The 21,790-nt window shown below is 35.9% G+C and overlaps 1 protein-coding gene across 3 annotated transcripts in view; it reads left to right on the forward strand.

The window, feature by feature from the left end:
* AFG2A (AFG2 AAA ATPase homolog A) overlaps positions 1–21,790 on the forward strand; it is a 235,616-nt gene that overhangs the window by 177,238 nt on the left and 36,588 nt on the right. For all 3 annotated transcript variants that reach the window (XM_081135502.1, XM_081135503.1, XM_081135504.1), the window contains one exon: positions 11,562–11,726. In XM_081135502.1, the coding sequence (XP_080991628.1) occupies positions 11,562–11,726 (165 nt within the window). The remainder of the gene's footprint in view (positions 1–11,561; positions 11,727–21,790) is intronic.

A 21,790-nucleotide genomic window follows, 5' to 3' on the forward strand; every position in this document is an offset into this window, starting at 1 on the left:
TTCTCTTTTGCTTTCTTACAGAGAAACCACTGCCCTCTCCCACCCTCAGAGTAGGTTTGAGATAATTCAGCTACATCTGTGAGAGCTGTGCTAACCTCTGTAATCCAGCTGTTCTGCTTATAATATTTTTCTTCCCTTTCCTCTCTTCTCTCTCCTATTTTCCCAAACCTTCAAAAAAAGTTGAGAGAAAAAAAAAAATCATCTTTCTTTTCATATTGATATTTAAGGTGGAATAAATGTCGTTATAAAAGCATCAATCAACACAGCACTAACTTGCCAAGCTAAGTATTTGGGTTGGAAATCATGCCTCTCCAACTGCTTAAAAACAGGAAGTATCTCTGTTAAGTGGTAGATAGCTCCCTGTTACTGGAAAGGAAGGTCTCTTTCATTTCTTTCTACATTTTTGAGCAATAAAACGAGTTCCGCAGTTTCATACATAGGGGCCAAATACTTGCATACACACGTATATACATATATGCAAAATTGGTTTGCAGTGTGAATGAACACACACACATCGGTAAATGTAAATATATGTTAAAATACCTTCAAAGGCTTTAAACATAGAATCTCTTTCACAAGCCAGCCCAGGCACATCTTATCCAACAATTCAAGCAAAGCCCTGGGAGCTGTCAGAAACAGCCTATAGGTTTGCTCTCAGTGATTAATTGCCAGGAGAATCCGGTTCTATGTTCCATTACATATAATTGTTCCCTTGTCTAAAGGTGTTTCTTTATTAAGCTCCTATTTTAAATGGGGGGAAATACACACACATAACTTCCATTTCTGATGTTTAGCCCTTCTTATAAGAAAGTGGGGAACTAGCACAGTTCACTAACAAAGGCAGATTTACAGACATCTTTCCCCAATTTTTACTAAAACTTTACTAATATTTTAATTTGCCTAGATGGGAGGTATGGGGGGTGGAGGTGGAGCAGCTGAGTAGGGGGAGGGCGCCACTCTGGGTCCCAAAATGTGTCATGTCATGGCAGTATGGAGTAGTGGAATATAGGTTCATTGCTGAGATCTAGGGGCATGGAATGGACCTTAGTTCTCATTCTAGCTTTACCGCTTAATGCCCCTCTGACCATTGGCAGTTACTTAACCTCCTATAAAGTGGGTAGAAAAGTATCTCTTGAGTGTTCTTGTGAGAACAAATTACCATAGTAAAGCACTCGTCACAGTTCTGAACATATCGTAGGAGCTCAGTACTTTATCACTACTAAGTTCTGTCACTTAACCATGTATGACTTGACATTAATTGAACCTCTCTGGACCTCAGTCTTCTTAGAAAATGCAGTTTAGAAATAGAAGAAATATGTGATACTACTGTCCTGTGATTCTCTAATTCTCCTCATATCAAATTAAGAAAAAATATTTTTGCTTTAAATAAAAATGATTCTTGCCCTCATGACTGACAAAGCAAGGACCCTGGCTTGTGTTTACAGTGCAGTCTTTGCTTTACTTTGTGAGCATCCAATAAGGTGCTTTCTGTTGCAGAGCTGAAATACAGACTCTGGTGAGACCGCCTTTGGTCCAGTCCTCGCTCTACCACTTACTGTGTGACTTTGGGCAGGTTGCCTAACCTCTCTCTACCTCAGTTTTGTTATTATTTGTTATTTGTGACACCTTACATTTTGATGAACTGTTGTTTTAATTTGGAAAAATAGATGTCCCTTGAATACCTTACAGTCCAGTGGACCATTTGGACATGTGAACAAATATTATAGTCTATGTAATATGTGCGGTAGATGTGTGAACTGTGTTTAGAAGTAATATAGAGAATAAAATAAGTCTTCCTTTGTGTTATGCAGATGTGATTTGAAGGAAGAATTTGCCTGGAGTGCATGGCCCAGGGGTGGGTGGAGTGCTGTTCCGACGGAAATCAGCACGTGCAGAGGCACAGGGGTGGCAAGGGCGTGGTGTTTTCTGGGAACTACAGGGAATTCTGTGTTGGTAAAACATACAGAGCAGTGAGGAGTCAAATAATAGGAGAGGATGCTGGAGAAATAAGCAGGGGACAAGATAGTTCCTCCCCACTTCACCACCCCTCACCCTCCACCCCTGTTAAGAACCTATGAGTTTATTTATATTTAAATGTTATAAAAATTAATGTGCAGGATGGGGCAAAAGTAGGCTTACAGTTGTGAGGATTTTAAACACAAGAGTTTATTCTTGTATTATTATTATTATTATTGTATTTTCCATATGAACAACTGTAAACCTACTTTTGCTTCACCCTGTCTACATGTAAGGAACCCCCAACCTTTCTGAGCAAATTTTATACAGATATTTGAAAGATTAATTGCAATGTTTTCAGTTTTCCTCTTATCAAAAAGCAGATTCACTGTTTATAAGAGGAAGAATTAGGATTAGTTCTAGATAAATACTGTTTTGGCTTTGAAAAGGGGCCCTTTATTTTTGTATTTAAGTATAGTTGGTATACAGTATAGTTATATTAGTTTCAGGTGTACAATATAGTTGTTCAACATTTTTATACTTTAAAATGTAGTCACCCCACTAATTCTAGTAATCATTTGTCACCATGCAAACTTATCACAATATTTATTAACTATATTCCCCTTCCCCTTTTCACTCACCTCCCCACCCCTAAAAGGGCCCTTTAATTGAAGTGGGTGAAGAATATATCATTCTAGTAAAAGAACTTGTATGTGCGAGTGTGTGTGTGTTGAATTGTTTTCTTCACTCTTTTGTGCTCATCATCAAGCGCTGCCATTTACTGTGGCACATTGTCCTCAACACCTGCCGTGCAATGCGTCAAGTCTTTTCTTGCACGGCGCCACGGGCTGTTACAGAGCTGAGCAAGCCCCACGTTAGACAGGTAGCCTACAGACTGATGGATTGGTTTGTGTTAATACAAACACATGCTCAGGTGTTGTCATGCAGAAACTCTTTTTTAAAGAATTCTTTTTCAAAGGACAAAGAACGTTGTAACTGTAGCACCTAATCCTGTGCCTGGCACATAGAAGATACTCCGCTGATGTTTGCAGAACTCAAATGCTCCGTGAATCAACAGAGCACTGAAAACCTCCTCAACTCCAGGAGTAACTGAGTATCTCGGTAGCTGTAATATGATTGGAAATGTTGGAAAAGCCTTTCCAACAGTTGGAAAATATAGTCTTAGCATATGGTAAGATCCAAATTTTAGGCAAATATTATTCTCTCTGCAGAATACAAATCTATCTAGAAGAAATCCTGCTTTATCTTTATCTTCCTTTGCACAATGGAGAGGCATTGTTAAGAGGGGAAGTGTCCTATAAGTTGAAAACTTTGGGCAGATCTAGTTCAAAGATATCTCTTCAATCTTCCTTTTCAGGCTCGCTGCCTCTGTTATATTCATGTTTTAATTTAAGACTCAAGGTTGTCCTAGCTTTCTTTTTTTAAAATTAAATTTATTGGGGTGACATTGGTTAATAAGATCATATAGGTTTCAAGTATACATTTATATGATACATGATCTGTATATTGGATTGTGTGCCCATCACCCAAAATCAACCATCTTCCATCACCGTATATCTGTGCTTCTTAACCCTAGCTTTCCACTTCATTCCTGTGCCACCTACACTGCTGCAGAATTGTTTACTTTCTTAAACAGAAAATCAGGCCTATTCTTCACCTATTAAAAACCTCCACAATTTCCTATGGACTGTGAGACAAAGACCCAAGACCTTGGCATTCCGTACCATATATGAAATAACTGTACCTGGGGGGAAGCAATGTCTCAGCACACCTGTGATCCATCCTGGTGCTGCCTTCTGAGGTTGGCCTCACAGTGTGACTACAATAAACATTTGCCTGCCCAGGAATGGCTGGTGCATTGCTGCCCCTTTAGTTCTTTGTATGTAGCATTCCCTGTGCCTTTGCCCGCTGCCTCAGTCTGGTAAATTTCCTTCTTCTCTCTCAAGGCCCAGCTCATTTGGGTCAGGGAAAGGTTTCTAGATTTTTTAAGGACATTTGAAATTCCTTGTTTCCAAAGTCTTAAATCAGTTAATCTCAACTCTTGAAAATTCTCACTTTTTATTTTCTGAACCAGCTAAATAACTTAATTTTAAGGTTAGACAGTTACATACTACACTAATAATGATTTTATGTTTTTAAAAAATACAAATAAAATTCTCACTTCCTTGGCTTTTTGGAAACATTCTTTCCTTCATATTCTCCATGGTATCAAACATACCCATTTCAAAAGGGTTGCTTATTTAAAGGATGATACGTGTCATACAGATTATATTATTACTACTTACTCAGTTATACTATAAAATTAAAAGATCTCAAATGATTTTTGTGTGAAAAGGTTTACTAAGCTAAAAGCTATAAGAGAAGAATTACAAAAATTAGGTTCCTTGGTTTAGCAGAGCCTATTGCTTAAGTGTAATTTAGCTTGATCTCTAACAGCTTCACCTCTTAACTATTTCTGCCTTTCTAAAAATGTTTTATGTATGCATTAGGTAAATATTGCTGGTTTTATCATTAAATAATTGGCCTTTCAGTATTGCAGTATCCATCAGGTTGCAAAATTTTATTCTCTCCTCATCTTTAAATTTTTAAAGTGGAAATTATTCATGTATTTTGTCATCTTTTCTACTAAGGTCTTAGCCTGTATATTAAAACTTACTGCATTTAACTCTTTGTATGTTGACTATTCTTCACTTTTAATGTGTTCTTAAAGGTAAGGACCAAGACATGTGCTTCTTTGTATAGCTAATAGTGCTTTGCACACAAAAAAGCTGATCAGTTAGTATTTCAAGCTACTTTTAAATATGTGGGTATTTAGGATCTTGTTTTTCGAATTTTATGTAAAACCTGTTTCTGTTTCCCAATATCTGTTCAGCAGATAATTCCTCCAACTCAAGTACAATTTATATTTTTTCTCATTACTCCAAAAGTAATATATAACAAAGAGTGTTTCTTAACAGGATGTACATGGTTTTTACTAAATATTGCTTATTTTATTCGTTTCTAAAGCTAATCTTCCTTCAGTCTAATTAAACTTTTAGAGATTACTAATTTACATAAAAGATATTGTGAAATTGTATTCCTGAAACATTAAGAATTTAAGCCTTAAAAGATAGCAGCTAAAGTGAAATAAGCCAGACAGAGAAAATCAAATACTGTATAGTATCACTTATATGTGGAATCTTAAAAAGGCCAATTTTATAGAAACATTAGAATGGTGGTTGCCAGGGACTAAGAGGAGGGGGAAGTGGGGTCATGTTGGTCAAAGAGTACAAACTTTCATTTATAAGATGAGTAAATTCTGAGGATTGAATGTTCAACATAGTGACTATAGTTGATAACATGGTGGTGTACACTTGAAATGTGCTGAGAGTAGATCTCATATTTCACCTCTCTTAGTGATCCCTCAATCAGATTTCTGTTGAAGAAAGCGAGCAGTTTCCTGTAAATTCTCCTTCCTCTTATGAAAGGGCTATGAATTGAGCATTTCAAGGGCTATGAAAAGAAGCAGGAGAGGAAGAGGCAAGTAGAGAGTTGTTAAATAGCAATTCTTTTTAAACATTGAGATTTAGAAATAGAAATCAAGAATCTGTATTTTAACCTGACTTTTTTTTACCAGCATTCTAACTTCACAGTTTTAGAACATTTATTATTTTATTCATTCAAAGAAATTAACATCTACCATGTTCCAGGTATTGGATCCAAAGACAACTAGCATTCCCTGTATTCAAGGGGCTCAGCCAAGTACTGGGAATAAATATACAGGAACAATAATAGTGATAATGGCATCGAAAGTAAAACATACATGCCATGTGTCAAGCACTGTGCTGAGCACTTGATATAGATTATATCATTCAATTCATACATTCATTCTCTGAGTAAATACTAGGACTATTAAGGATTTTAAAGTACCAGGAGGTTTAAATGATTTGTCCAGACATGCAGCTAATAAATAGTGGAGCTAGATGTGGGGAAAAGGGGGACATCTGTAATACTTTCAACAATAAAGATAAATCAAAACATAAAAAACAAAAATTAGTGGAGCTAGAATTTTAACCCAGTTTAATTTTAACCCCTTAGGCTTATTTCCCCCCCCCCTCTCGTTTAACCTGTATGCCATATTATAAGTTATATACTTGGAAGAGTCATAGAAGTTTATATAAAATAGAAAACTCTTAAGCTGAGACTTGAACAAGAGGAGGAGCTTGCCTAAAGGCTAAGGAGATAAAATATCATTCTGAGCAGAGAAAAGGATATGTGAGGCAAGGAGGCGGAAGGCATCCTGGTGGGCTTGGCTAGCTACAAGTGCTTAGGTGCACTGGGAGCCATGGGGTGAGAAAGAAGTAGCTGCAGATAAGGTCAGAGAGTTACACCAAAATTAGGTCCAAACTATCATGCTTGAATCTGACTTTTCTCCTTGAGGTGCCATTCATTAATGGTTAGAAAATAGGAAATTACAGTATTTTCAATTAGAATGATCACTTTAGCAGTGCTGTCTACAGACAGGGGGAGAAGGAAAGAATAAAATTGCAGGCAGAAAAACAACTAGCCACAGTAGCTATAATATTCTAGATGAGATTGTGTTGCCTTGACTTCATTGAGTAAACATTTACTGAGTGCTTTGTCTGTGCTGTTGCTGAATTTACAGTGTGGAATAAAACAATATATACCTTTTATTACATATAGCCTCCAATCTGGTGCGACAGTCAGATGGTAAAAAGACACAATTATATAATAAAGAAGATGGAGTAGAAATGAATGTTTCAAGAGCGGTATAAGAGGTATCGTTGACCACAGCTGTTAATCAGTTGAATTTAGTATGAGAGAGAGATGCCTATAATAAGTTAAGGTTTCTTTGAAATAAATCAGAACTGTTACCAAGGATCCACCTCTCTTCCCAGTTTCTGGAACTGCTTTCTCCATGAATCATGAGACTCTGATACCGGTTTTATTGGAGTAGAGTATAAAGACTCAGTGCTGCTTTTCTTTTCAGGAGGAAGGCACACCCCACACTTGCACACACACCCTTGTTGATCATTTTAGATGAATGGTAGCCATGAGGCCTGACTTTTAATACTTTGGTCTGAACAAGTATTTCTGTGCTAATTAAATTATATTTGAACATTGATACAATATGAAATTACAGGTGTTGAATTTCAGGATCTCTTAAAAAGAAAAGGCAGCAGTCCTATAACTGTAGTATATGGTTGGATCAATAAGAATCTTTAATGTGAAATACCAGAAATACTTTTGAGTTATTTTTGTAAAGGTCAGAAAAAGAAAAGTTAATAGCATTAATTCAATTAATTAGTGTAATTACTAAAATAGTAAGAACACATTTTCAGTAATGACCATGTAATATAAGCTGTGGGCATGATATTGGGTAAGATGCAGTTTTGGAGTCTTACAATCGGGGCTGAAAGGTCATCAAATACTGTGATTCTTAGTCTGGGGTGCACGAGCAGATTTCAGGTGAACTCCATAGAATTGTTTGTAAAATTGTGTGGGGATGTTTTGTCATGTGTGTTTTGAGGGGAATTCTTGTCAAATGCACATAGGCCTTTCATTAAAAAACCACCTTCATTTTTACACATAAGAAAACGGGCCAATAGAGATGCAGAGACTTGCCAATGTCTTGAATAAGTTCTCTTGAAAAGGCAGTTTTCCCTATGATTTTTTAAAAAAGAGTTTTAATGTAGAGGCCACAATATCTGTGACCTTGAGGCCTGACGGTTCAGAGGATTAGGAAGCCTTGGCTTGGTTTTTCACTGAGAGCTGTCTTGAGTTGATTTTAAAATAACAGAACCTACCATCATACTGAACCTACCATCATTCTTCCACCCTAATATCTCAGGACAGTATTTTAAAAGAAATTCTAGGAAGGGTGTTAATTCATTTAGGGTTCTACAGAAAGGAGAGCTCTTTTTTTAAGCTCAATTTCACTGACACGATCAGGCCAAGAAAAACTTAGTTGGCTATTGGCCCAGACAATGTTATAGTCATCAAAGTGTGCTCAGCCCTGCACTGTCCCAGGACTTGGAGGGGAAAGCACAGATGCATGCTGAGTGTTGTTTCAATGATGTAGATACATCCTTTGGTGTGTTGTTCTTTCAGCTATTAGAAAGGAAAGTTTAAAATAGCCTAGAATATGACTTTTTCTAGAAGGGTGAAAAGGATAACCTCAACTTTATAGCTATACCTCAAGCTATTCACAGCTGTATCCCCAACCACTAAAACAAGGTCTAGCACATAGTAGATGTATAATAATTTTTTGGTGAAAGAATTATTTACATTTATTTTGTTATCTATGTCATATTTCAGAACAAGAATATTTTTCATTTGTCCATTGACAGAGCTGCATATTGTAAATATAGTAAAGTATATAGTAAAGTAAAAAAGGACTGATTCAACATTGAGATTCCTGATTTCAACCCACTTCCTCCATTTATTGGGTGATCTTAGGCCTCATTTTCTTTTTCCTAATGGGGTATGACAATACTTACTTCACAGGATTTGGAGAACTATTAAGTGAAATATGGTACACTTGATAGATTTGGAGGACTATTAAGTGAAATATAGTACACTTAAGGGCTATTTAATATTAATGTTATTTGTCTTAGATAACATTTTTAATAATTTGGAAATATATATTTACTGGATTCATCCTAATTTCCTGAATCCTGTATTTGTTTTAGGTGGGGAGCTGTGATTCCCATGATTGAATTCTATGACATTGTACATTTCAAGAAAGCCAGTCATTCGTCACTTCCTCCCAGTGGACTAATACTAGGGGTGGAGAAGAGTCTGAAAATAATTAAAATATGTATTTTTGAACAAAGGAAATATATTTACTACATATTTGTTAGTTGGCTTGCTTGCTAATTTGTGTATAACTTAAGAATTAAAAGATATCTGGTAGACACTCATGTTCTAGATATTGTGACATGTACAAGAACTATACAACAGCATTTTCCGAAGTGAGAATGGATATTAGCTTTTGAGATGTTCTGTGATTAGATTTTGGAATTTAGGATAGAATTTCTATAGACTACTACAGTCCTCTCTTGATTTTTCATATCCACTAGTATAGGCTCCAAAAATTTCTATGTATACAAACCTGTTTAATTTCATTTTACCCAGTGTTTCCCAAACTTATTTAATGGGGAAGCCTTTTTTTTTTTTTTATTAAACCTGTTAACATAGAATATTTTATGAAGCACTGGTGTGAGATATAATGGTGTTGACCCTTGAGTTTTAACAATCTAGTTGGAATTCTAAACATGAACATGATAAGATAAATTTAAAAATAAAAAGTAAAGATAATTCTCCTTGGATTTATGTTTCTAATTTTTCTCTTTCTTTTATAGGCGCACTAACATTAGAATAATAAAATTGTCAATAAACACTATTTCTCATATCTTAAAAAAAGGTTACCCTATTTGTAAGCTAATCAGCTAGACTGCCATAATACAGTATCATAGAGACTGGCAAAAGACATGAGACTCCTGGGTCAGAGACAGCAGACAATTTATCACATTCCCTAAGAACTAATTTCCACAGAGCAATCATGTTAGGTTTAGATGTTTGCATTTCTTGTAATGTTTTATGTATGGCCCTAGGTATATGTTCAGTGTCTTGTTTTTTTTCCTTCTTTTTAATTAGAAGTTGTTCATGCTGAGTTCTTATTTTCCTTAGTTTCTGTGTTTACTACTATCATGTCTTCTTTCTGGACACTTTATAAAAATGTGCTGTTTTTCATTATTTATAAGTTAGTGTCTCTTAAATCTTTAGGAAATGCCATTTCTGATTATGCCAGCAACAATTGTAATATTTTGGAGGTGGAAAGAGTCTACATTTTGGGAGTGTTTCTTTTACAACATTCATCATTTGTTCCTGAAGATTCAATTTTCCATTTTATGTCATTTTCCTTCAATCTGAAAATCTTCCTTTTAGCATTTTCTGTGGTGGTTTTCTTTATCTGAAAATGACTAAATTGTGTGGGGGTTTTTTCATTATTGAAGGATATTTTCACTGGGAATAGAATTCTAGGATGACGTTTTTTGTTCTCCCAGCACTTTGAAGATGTTCTTCCACTGGTTTCTGCTCTCCATTGTTTTGAGAGTCATTATGATTCAAACTCTTGTTCCCTGTATTCAGTCTGGCAGCTTCAAGACTTTATCTTTGGTTTTCAACAGTTCCACTATGATGTGTTCAGGTGTGGTTTTCTTTGTGTTTATTTTGCTTGAGATTCACTGAGCTTCTTAACTATGTAAATTTATGTTTGTTTACCAATTTGGGGAAAGTTTTGGCTCTTTTCAAATTTTTTTTCTGCCCCATCATCTCTTTCCTTTCCTTTTGGGACTCTGATTATATATATGTTAGACCTTTAGATGTTGACCCTCCCACAAGAGTGATCTTTTAATGTAAATCTTACCTTTTCAACCTTCCTACTTAAAACCTTCCAGTAGCTTCTCGTTACAAGTAGAATGCAATCCAGACTCTTTACCGTGTTTTTTTAAAGCCTACAATCTATCGATGACTATCTGTCTGACCTCATTTCCTACCTTTTTTCCCTTTTACTCACTATTTCTACCCCATTGGGTTTTTTGTTTCCCTGGAACATACCAATCATTCTTGCTTTTGCACTTGATGTACCTTTACCTTGAATGCTCTTCCCCCAGATCTTTGTATGGCTGACTCCTTTGGGTATCTGCATCAGTTACTTTCCCAGAGTGGCTTTCTCTCATTTCCCCAACTAAAAGCTACCCATCCCCTCTACTCTCTCTCTCTCTCTGTCTCTCTCTGTCTCTCTCTCTCTCTCACACACACACACACACACACACAACACACACACACACACATATTTTTTAGACCCATATCTCTTTTACTAGCTTAACTGGGATATACTTTATATAGCATAAAATCCACCCATTTAAAATACTATACAATTCAATGGTTTTTAGTATATTCATAGACATGTGTAGCCATCACCACAGTTGGTTTCACTTATATCTATCTTATGCTATTTCCTAGTACCAAGAACAATGTCTTTATATAATGCATGCTTAATAAATATTTCTAAATAGTTGAATTGATTAGCTTTAAGATAATTTAGGCATTAGCCTCCAATAAAATATGAGGAAAGCTTATTTGACTACATCCAGTTCTAGAAGTAGTCTTTTATTAGAGCTGTGCTTTTTTAAGGGCTCTCTGAAGCAGCTTAACACATATTTTTTAAGAGTTACTGCAGCAAGTTACCAAAAAAACTTTTTATATGATGAATGCAAGTCGTATCTGCATTCCCCTAAAAGACAATAGTCATCTTTTATTGACCTAACAGTTGCTGAAGAGCAAAAAGCCTCTCATAAATACTGCTTTTCTATTTTCAAAAGTACCCTGAACATTGTTTACTGATTTGAATCTTGAAAATAGATTACAGAATCTATAGTAGGCGTTTTATTTACTAATTATGAATAATAGAGGGTTATTCATGAGATTCTGGACATCCCTTTCCAGATGGAATTGCATTCCACATGGAATGTCAGTTCTAAGCCTGGTTAATCCACCTTGCCCTGTCTTCTTTCCAGGCTTTGATGCGTCCTGGAAGAATTGATAGAATCGTCTATGTGCCTTTACCAGATGCAGCAACAAGGAAGGAGATATTTAACCTGCAGTTTCACTCTATGCCAATCAATCAGGACGTTGATCTGAATGAACTCATCCTCCAAACGGACACATATTCAGGAGCAGAGGTAAGAAAGTTCTCAAAATATCTTGGTGGGACAAAAGCGGTGGCTTGGGGTCATTAGGAAAAAGACTGCTTGATGCCAACTGTTTTAAATAACTATATTAAGAAATCTTAAAACAAATGCATGGCATGACAGGTGATCACTAAATGAAATTGCATTTTACCCAGCCTCTGTTATATCTTGATTGTTTTTACCTGGCTTCTGTTATTGCTCAAAATGTAGTCTTCAGAGAATTAGCATGATCTAGTGGTGAGAACACTGGACTGGATGGAAGCAGGAGTCCTCTTTGGAGCTTCTTAATACAGCAGCTTCCAATACAGCAGCTTCTCTAAACTTTGATCTCTTGACCTATCAAATGGAAAAGATATACAGCCGACTACTATTTTCTCATAGAGATCATAAAAGTGAAATTAGGATATCATAAGAGCACTCTGAAGTTCAAAAGACTTGGCAAAGAGATTGTATCATTATCATCTTTTATCATGTGGGAAAATTATCGCAGTCTACTTGTTGATTAACAAAGATTCTCTTATAAAAACTGTAAAAGGGACAGTCTACCCTTAACTGAGAATATACTCAATAAGAGTAGCCAGAACTCTGTGAAAATAGGAAAGTTTTAAATATGGCAGATAAACTTTTCATTTTGTTGTTGTTGTTTTTGTCCTTAGCAACTGTTTACTTAGGCTGTTTTTATTTACAAAATACAATTCCATTAAAATAATTGTGCATCTTTCTACATGCATTTCTTAAGAAAAGGACAAACTCAGCACAGAAATATCTTCTGAATACCACTGATATGTATTTGTACTGGGAAATTGATATATTTTTAAAGAAATTGTAGATTCTTTCATTCTGAATTATCTAGCAGACTAGGACGGTTTTGCTTGCTGTTTGTTTTATCTCTCTTTTGTAAAACCCAGAGATTAACACATTACAGGTTGTTAGTGGTGCTCAGAGAATACATAGGTTAATTTACATGTGAAATTTTACTTAGAGTACAGTCATAGCTAATAACAACTACCACGTAGATTCCAAATGTACTCATTGTTTTGCCTCAGGTATGAACTATGTGTATTTTATTTTCCCCCTTTAGGTTTTTCAGTTGCACTGGCAGGGCAAGGGGGAAGCCATGTAGAAAGTAGCTTGAGAAGCAGATGAAGTGCACTTACTTTTAAGTCCTGTCTGAAACAATAGCCCCAATTAATGAGCATCTCTTTGGCATGACTATCCATTATGTTAAAATGAACATGTAGCTACTGCTGACTGACTGCTGCCGCATTTTAGGAGTTCACTTTTTGATGTGAGACCACGGGTTGGCATCATGTACATGATATTTCAGTTTACAGGAAACAGCAAGAAGACACCATAAATCTTTCACTTGAACTGAGTGAGGAGGAAGAGTAGTTAGCAAGGTATAAATGTGCCTTTCTCACTTTGAAGTAATTTATGGAAGTAACAGAGAAGGGCAAAACAAAAATCAAAGCCAGTGAGGTTCTGTCTGGCTGAAAGGAAGAAACTCAGGTAGTGCCAGGAATTACTGTACCAGCTTGCTAGTTCTTATGTGGTGCATGCCTTATTTAGTCTAAAATACAAGTACATTCATTTCTGATTAATATTTATATCAGATCTTCTAAAAATAGTCACAGGAAAAGTAGCAGAAAATTCTGTTCATCTTTGAATTACATTTTTTGTGTCCCACAATGCTTGGGTAGGGGGAAGGGGTATCCCACTGCGGTCCTAAGAATCAGTATATTATTACAACTTCATAGAAATTTTGTTCCAGAGCTATATCTTAATAGGTCTGGGGTTTTCAACTTGAATAAGACATGTTTGTATCATATTTTGGGGGGCTGTCTTTTTTGGGGGTACCCTGTTTGAGAGCTATTATCATTTTTTTTTAAAGTCATAAAATTAATGAATAGGAAATGTAAGAGATAAAATTAGCTTCAGATAAAATATAAAATCTCATCTACCCGCCCCCCCAAATGAAAATGGTAATGTAATGTGGAGAGCTAAAATTAGTTTGATTTTTTTTTTTTTTTTTTTAGTAGTAAAACAAATTCAAAGCCAGAACCTCAGTCGCCTGACACCCATAGACTCATCACTTTACCACTAATTTATTTCCTCCCCAGGCTAAGGCCATATCCTTCACCAGAGAACCTACTACATAGTACATATTTAATAAACACTTAAACTGAAAAAAATAAAATAAGATTTTTAAAATTATATTTAGGGAAAATAGTCTTTTGTTCTCATTTGTCATAAGAGGAGTCCTCTAACATTGTAGCAATACACTCTGCTATAGGCACAGCCTCTTTTTCAGAGTTGGAGAGTGTCTCTGTGGCCACTTTTGGTATAAAAATGAAAACACAGTTCAATTAATTATCTTCATAGGAGAGTAGATTAACCAAAATTATATAAAGTTAATTTTATGTAATTGTACACTGTTAACTATATGAACAAGAATTTGGCCAGGTAAGCCAGAGATGAGGAAATTGTATGTTTTTACAAACATAAAATGTTTATTTTAACTGTAGTGAGTATTTTTTTTAAGATTTTTTATTGGTTTTTAGAGAGAGAGGAAAGGAGAGGGGTGGGAGAGAGATAGAAACATCGATGTGAGAGCAAAACATCGATCGGCTGCCTCCTGCAGTGCCCCCTATCAGGGATCAAGCCAACAACCTGGGCATGTGCCCTGGACAGGAATCAAACCGGCAACCTTGCAGTGCAGAGAACAGTGCCCAACCGACTGGGCCATGCCAGCCAGGGCTATAGTATTTTTTATTTTTTATTGAAATGTTGTAGAAGATGATTGGAATGGAGATGATACTGGTGGTACTTTTAAAGATTGGGCTAGGGAGGTACTTTTTAAAATATTCCCATCTGGTGCTTTCTTTTGTCCAGTCAACCTTATTCTGTAGCTTACACAGGCCCAGTGTTTGAAGTAGCTCCTTACACCCTTCTGAGTTACTCCATTGTCTCTCCTTAGAGAGGGTATCCAGAGAATTTGAGCATTTCTGTAATCCTCAGGAGAGCCCCAAGAGGAAGTTTTTCGCCAGCTGGAGGAGGAATGCGGGAACTAGGGAGCCTCCCTAGAGGCTGGCAGGCAGCATCTTTCAGCCATCCCTGCGCCCACCACTCCCCTGTAGCCAGGACCTCATTGTCTCTGGCTGCTTGGCTGTAGCTCCCAGTTAATGGAAAAACATGTTGCCATTTAAAAGCAGATGGGAATTCAGCTCAAGAGGAAATAATAAGTCTTTTTTGGTTATAGCTATTGTTTTTCTTTTGCTTTGATTTTTTTAAGTTATTTGTAGCAGATTCCACTCCATTTTTTTCATTTGTCTTTTATCAAATTATCCTAATTACTTTAGGAAAACTTTTATCTTACCGACAGGAAAACAACAATCACAAATAAATGCACATGAAAGCCATAGCTGGGTTCATCACCCGCATGCCCTGTGCTTAGGGACAGGGTGACAAGTTAGAGATATGATTTCCTCTCTGTAGAATTTGCTGGCATGGGCTGAAAGCTAATATCTATAAAACTGGGGTTGAATGTTTATTTGCCTATTGAATGTGATCCTCTTTTTAGTGCTTATTTCATTAAGTGAACTTGAGAGTATATCTAAGTGCCAGGTATCATCTATACATTTTATAAATAGCATAGGTGATCATAGCTTTTTTTTTCACATATTAAAATTTCAAAATTCAACTTCCAAGAGAGGCAATAGTTGTTAGTGGGGAAAAAAGAATTTTAATGTTGCAATTGAGTAGAAGACTAATAGAATTATAGCTCATTTCAGGGTGGTTTTGGACAAGTTATTCTTTGAAACCTCATTTTGCTCATTTGTAAAATATCTACATGCTTCTAAGAAACCTGGGACCTTGGAATCTTGGCCAGTGTCCGCAAATACTTGTTACTGTGGCCTAGAGATCTTAATCGTGGCACCAGAGGAATGAGAACCGTGAAAGACTCTAGTGCACAGAACTGAGATTTTGATAAAAATTCGCCTTGGCAAACTTCAACAATTTTCTACTTTAATGGAAAAGGAAATTTTACCTCCTCAGAGATTCCCAGGCCCAGTGATTTTTAAAAAAACTTTTTTCACCTGAGACGTTTGGGTTTTCCACTTTTCAACAGAACACCTAGTCAAGTTCAATAGCTATGATTCTGGAGGCATTAGGATAAAAAGTGTTATAAAATAGAGATAGCCCCTCTGCCTCTTCTCTGGCACGCCTGCCTGCTCCCTTGCTTCTCTCCCCTTTCCTCCTCCCCCGTCCCCTCTCCTCCCCATACCTCTTCCCTCTCCACCTCCCCCCTTCTCTGCTTCCTTCCCCCATCCCCTTGGCTCTCAAAAAAAAAAAAAAAAAAAGGAAATATGTAGCAGCCCACTTTTTGCCTGAACTCTTTGTTAGGAAAGTAAGTACAAGTTTCAAAGTTATAGTGTTGTTTATTTTGTTATTCTTTTTAAAACTTCCAGTTTACGGAGGTGTAAACATTCTCTGTGTTTCCAAACTTCACCTCCTACTTAAATTGGCAATAAAAGAACCTTAATTCAGCTTACCTGAGGGCTATCTTGGATCGGATGTTTACAGCAAAGCAAGTCATCCTCCAGAACACCCTGTGCTGCCATACCTGTAGTACCGACTCCTTGCCAGGTGCTTTAAACTGCTGTCAGATTACAAGAAGCATTAGTCAGAAAGGAAATGGATGTTGAATGAGAGGCTGGCTGGCAACAAACTTCATACAGCATTTCGTAACCAAAGACTGCAGCCCCTTTATAGAGAAGCAGTATATCAAGGCAACAAATTAGTCAAGACCTACCGAATAATCTAGTCCCCAAGCCTGGCCCCCGGACTGAATCTGTATCTGTGAAGACTTACTCAGGCCAGGAGTCATGCTGATTTGGGCATTTTAACAATCCACCTGGTTTCTCCTCCAAATTCTCAGGGTTTCTATTGACTCATGCTGGTTCTCCAGCATTTTTACACATCTGTGCTTTTTCATCATGAAAAGTGGTAAGATTGCGGGGTTCTATCAACTTGAGAGGAGTTTATGATATAAAAAAGATATGCAAAGCATGCTATTCATGCAGGTTCTGGTGCAGTTGGATCTTTTTTGGTTATTTGAAGAGATAGAAGGCTAATTTCTAATAATACTAATTGATCTGTGTACAAAAATCATGCCACCAATATATGTGAAAACTGTTTCTTCTTTTAAGAACATTTCGTACAATGTGAAACTGCATTAGTTAAGCAAATGGGTTATGGAATGAGAAAGATCTAAATCCAAATGCCAAGCTTGCCCACTTCCTCACTTGTGACCATGTTTCCTTATACATAAATAAGGATAAGAGAAGCCTCTACCTCATAGACCTGTTGTCCACATTAGGTGACATAATGTATATAAGGTGCTTACCCTAGTGAGCACATAGCCAGTGCCCAATAAACCATTTTTGTTATATTTTTTATAATCAACAAACCCAATTTAATCTCTAATATTAAATTTTTGAAATTTTTCCATATTTTGTTGCCTTAAGTTTTATGAATACTCATAATGAGTGTTTTATGTGTATGTCATATTTTTGGCTTTAATGGTGTGTTCTTGAAATTTAAACCACATTTCATAGTTGCATGCAGCATTTTTTCAGCTGGTTTACATTTATAAACATTTGTAAGACCTATTTTTATTTTTTCCTTGTTAAAGATATATACTCTAAAGTGTATAAAGTTGTTTCTTTACAAACTGTCTGCATAATATTTCTATTCCAGCATATTTGTTAAGATAATTTCTAGTTCCTTGTGTATAACTTAATTCTTTTTTTTCTTAACCTGTTTGTTAAGTAGAAAGAAGAAAAAGGAGTGAACCTAGCAACTTTAGAAAGTTGGGGGTTTCTGTTTCTACTGGAATGGATTAGGAAATAAGCATACCTAATTACTACGCCCTTTCATTTAGGTTAATATTGAACCCAAGTGTTTAGGTGAGGCTCAGAAATCTAATGCTGAGGACAGAAGCACTGCATGTTTGTAATTGGTGTTTGATAGTGATATCTCTACGTGACAGTTACTCTGAGTTCTCAAAGATGTCATTCTATTAAAATGTTACTAAACTCTATAAAGTGATTGTTCAGAAATGCAGTGTACTTGTTAAATGATTATTAAATATAACCTCCACTAAGTTTTGGAAATTTAAACACAGATTCTAACCTTGCCTTAGGTTAGAAAGAAAAGCAGAAAATTAAAATTTGCATTGGCTCTCCTTTTGTTTTGTTTGTTTTTAACCTCCAAATAATATTTCTTGTGTTCTTTAATAATGGCTAGCTCTCTTTTTGCTGTTAAAATCTGGAAAATGGGTTTTGTTTTTGTATTTGTAGGAAAGTTTTCCTCTTCATTCAGGAGCAAGAAACCATCAGGTATAATGCACATGCCACTTTTATCATTGTGGAAGTTCTAAATCATAAAGTAGTTATTTTCTCTTTTTCTTCAGGATTTTTTAAAAAAAATCACTTAAACTGTTTTTGGCACTTGGACAAGACATTCTTTCAATAGTAACAAAAGTAGCCCCTTGGCATATTTTTATTCACTTCAAAAGAATCCTTAAGGAGTGGTTTTATATTTAAAAGCAAGAACTGAATTTAGTTTGCCCAGCATTAACTTCTTGCCAGAATCCTTAAAAATATAAAAGGTCAAACAAACACTCTTATATATAATAAAACAGTAGTCCCCAGCATTTAAAAAAAATTTTTGCCCTATGTCATAGCTTAAATCTCAGAACTAGAGATTAGGGGGGAGATGAATCCAAAAGTTGTCAATTCAAAATGAACTTTCTTGTTATAAACAAATTGATAATAACGGTCATGAAATATGCACACATGCACCAGCCACAGAAGCTGGTCTGACATTTCCTTTATGGCTTCCTTAGAGTTTCATAAAGACAATTATGCTATGAAATTAGCATCAAAAACTTCCTGCAGTGTCTAGTCTACTTCATTTTTTAACCCTACGGAGATATTTTCAAGGGTGAATAGAGTGTGATTGCTAAGAATATGTTTAGTTTTATAAGAAACTGACAAACTGTCTAATGTGGCTGTGCCATTTTGCATTCCCATCAAGCAGTGAGTGAAGATTCTTGTTGAGCCATATCCTCACCTGCATTTGATGTCAGTGTTTTAGATTTTAGCCACTGTAATATGTGGGTAGTGGTATTTCCAGGTTAAATTGTATTTGCCTGATGACATATGATGTTCAGCACCTTTTTTTTTTTTTAAATCCTCACCCAAGGATATTTTTTCCATTGATTTTTCAGAGAGAATGGAACGGGGGGGGGGGGGGGAGACATCGATGTGAGAAAGTCACATCGATTGGTTGCTTCCCGAGTGTGCCTCGACCAGGGTCGGGGATTGAGCCTGCAACCGAGGTATATGCCCTTGACCAAAATCAAACCCAAGACCCTTCAATCTCAGGGCCAATGCTCTAACCATTGACCCAAACCGGCTATGGCATTCAGCACCTTTTCATATGTTTATTTGCCATCTGTATATCTTTGGTGAGCTGTCTGTTCAGATAATTTACCCATTTTTTAATTGGGTTGTTTTCTTATTGTTGAATTTTGAGAGTTCTTTGTATATTTTGGATACCACTTCTTTATCAGATTTGCGATTTCTAAAGATTTTCTCCCAGTCTGTGGCTTATCTTTTCACTCTCTAAACTGTGTCTTTCATAGAGCAGAAATTTTTAATTTTAGTGAATTATTATTTTTTTCTTTCAAAGTATATTTAATAAGGTAATAAATTTATTCTTTCTGTAAAAAGAGATCTATTTGGAATCAATTCATGCTTTATAAAAGTTTATAGATAGGAGTTACCATATTTGTTCAATAGCTCATTTTTGTCCTTTTATAGTTTATTAAAAGATGATTTGTAACTTTTAATGGCAAGGGAGAATTGTTCCCTTAGAGAGCTGTTAGCCATGAAGAAAACCATCCTTTTTCTTTTGAACATTATACTAGTGTATTTGAATCAAATATTTCTGCCTGCATGAATAGAAAAACATTTTCCTCAGAAACTGGGTCTCCCTATTTAACAGGAGCAACTTTAACTTGGGCACATGTGGCATTTTAAATGCAGATCACACACTACACAATGGCAGTACTATATAGCCATGTTTTAAAACACAGGATAACTGTACTAGGAGGTTATAGACAAGGGGAGGGGCATTTTAAATGAAAAAGTACATATTATAGAAAGAAGTTTTTGCATTCTAATTCACAGACCTTATCACATATGTTGTCAGTGATCTAATAGAGTCTCATTCTCTAAGTTCTGCTAAGCCATTTTATGACCTCGGGCAAGTCTTGACCCGTTTGTATTTTAGTTTCCTTTTGTTGAATGAAATCATTTCATTGAACCTTTCTCTCTTTACAATTTTGAGGCTTTATATCCACTTTGTGACTCTTACATTGCACTACTACTATTTTTTTTTTTTTAATATATCTTTTATTTATTTCAGAGAAAGGAAGGGAGAGGGAGAGAGAGAGAGTTGAAACATCAATGATAAGAGAGTCACTGATCAGCTGCCTCCCTCCCGCCCCCGACTGGAGATTGAGCCCACAACCCAGGTGTGTACCCTGACTGGGAATTGAACCGTGATCTCCTGGATCCTAGGTCGATGCTCAACAGCTGAGCCACGGCTGGCCGGGCACTACCTATTACATGTAAACAATATTAGAGCTAGTCTTAGGGGAAACTGGCCACAAAGAACATAGATATGCCCACATTGTAAAACAGTAAGACAGAAATTTAAAGAAAGTAATTTTTTCATATATACTGTATTTTCAGTTTTAAAAATCTTGCTCGGAAGATAATTGAGGATTTTTAAATAGTAGCAATTTGCTGATATGTCTCTTGAAAACATATCTAATCGAATATATCCTGGTAGGTACAAAGCAGCAAAATACAATTATTTTCTGGTAATTCTACCCATATTAGAAGAGTTCAAAGCATAACATTGGTGGACCATGATTCTTTCTTGTTTGTCCCTATTAAGAAAGCAGGGGTCCACAGTTAACATACTCCACAGCAAAAAGCTAAAAGCTAAAAGCTTTTCCTTTAAGATCAGAAACAAAATAAGGATACCCACTCTCACCACTACTGTTCCACATAGTATTGAAAGTCTAGCCAGAGAAAGTAGTCAGGAAAAGAGATAAAAGGCATCCCAATTGGAAAGGAAGAAATAAAACTGTCACTATTTGCAGATGAAATGATTTTTATATATAGAAAGCCCTAAAGACTCCACCCAAAACTGTTAGAACTAATAAATGAATTCAGTAAAATTGCAGGACACAAAATATACAAAAATCGGTGCATTTTATATACCAAAAACAATCAAAAAAGAAACTAAGAAAATAATCCCGTTTATAATCGCATCAAAAGGATAAAATACTTAGGAATAAATTTAACCAAAGAAGTGAAAGACATTGATGAAAGAAATTGAAGAAGACACAGATAAGTGGAGAGATATTTCATGTTCATGGATTATAAGAATTAATATTATTAAAATATCCATACTACCAAAGCAATCGACAGATGCAATGTGATCTTTATTGAAATTCCCATGGCATTTTTCACAGAAATAAAACAACCAATCCTAAAATTTATATGGGACTACAAAAGACTCCAGATAGCCAGAGCAGTCCTGAGAAAGTAGAACAAAGCTGGAAGCATCACACTCTCTGATTTCAAATTATATTATACCAGCTGACAAGCCTAACCCATGCACACAAAGTTTCCTATTGTAATTTTAGTGCCTCATTCCTACATATGAATGGAAAACTAGGCATCACCAATATTTGAAGAAAGCTTCTATTAGGAGGTAGTCTAGAACAAACAGGGAAAATAGAGACAAGGAGGAAGCAGATTAAAAGAGAGCTAAGAAAAGGATAGTACAATCATGAAATAAGCACCAGAGGCTCAACAAAGGAATATCCAGTTGTTCCCTAATTGAAGTTATCAAATGTTCAGGTAGAATTTTTAAAAATACAATAGAAGAATTGGAAAAAGTTGAGTAAG

Source organism: Miniopterus schreibersii, assembly GCF_964146895.1.
Source record: "Miniopterus schreibersii genome assembly, chromosome: 4".
Taxonomy (NCBI): domain Eukaryota; kingdom Metazoa; phylum Chordata; class Mammalia; order Chiroptera; family Miniopteridae; genus Miniopterus; species Miniopterus schreibersii.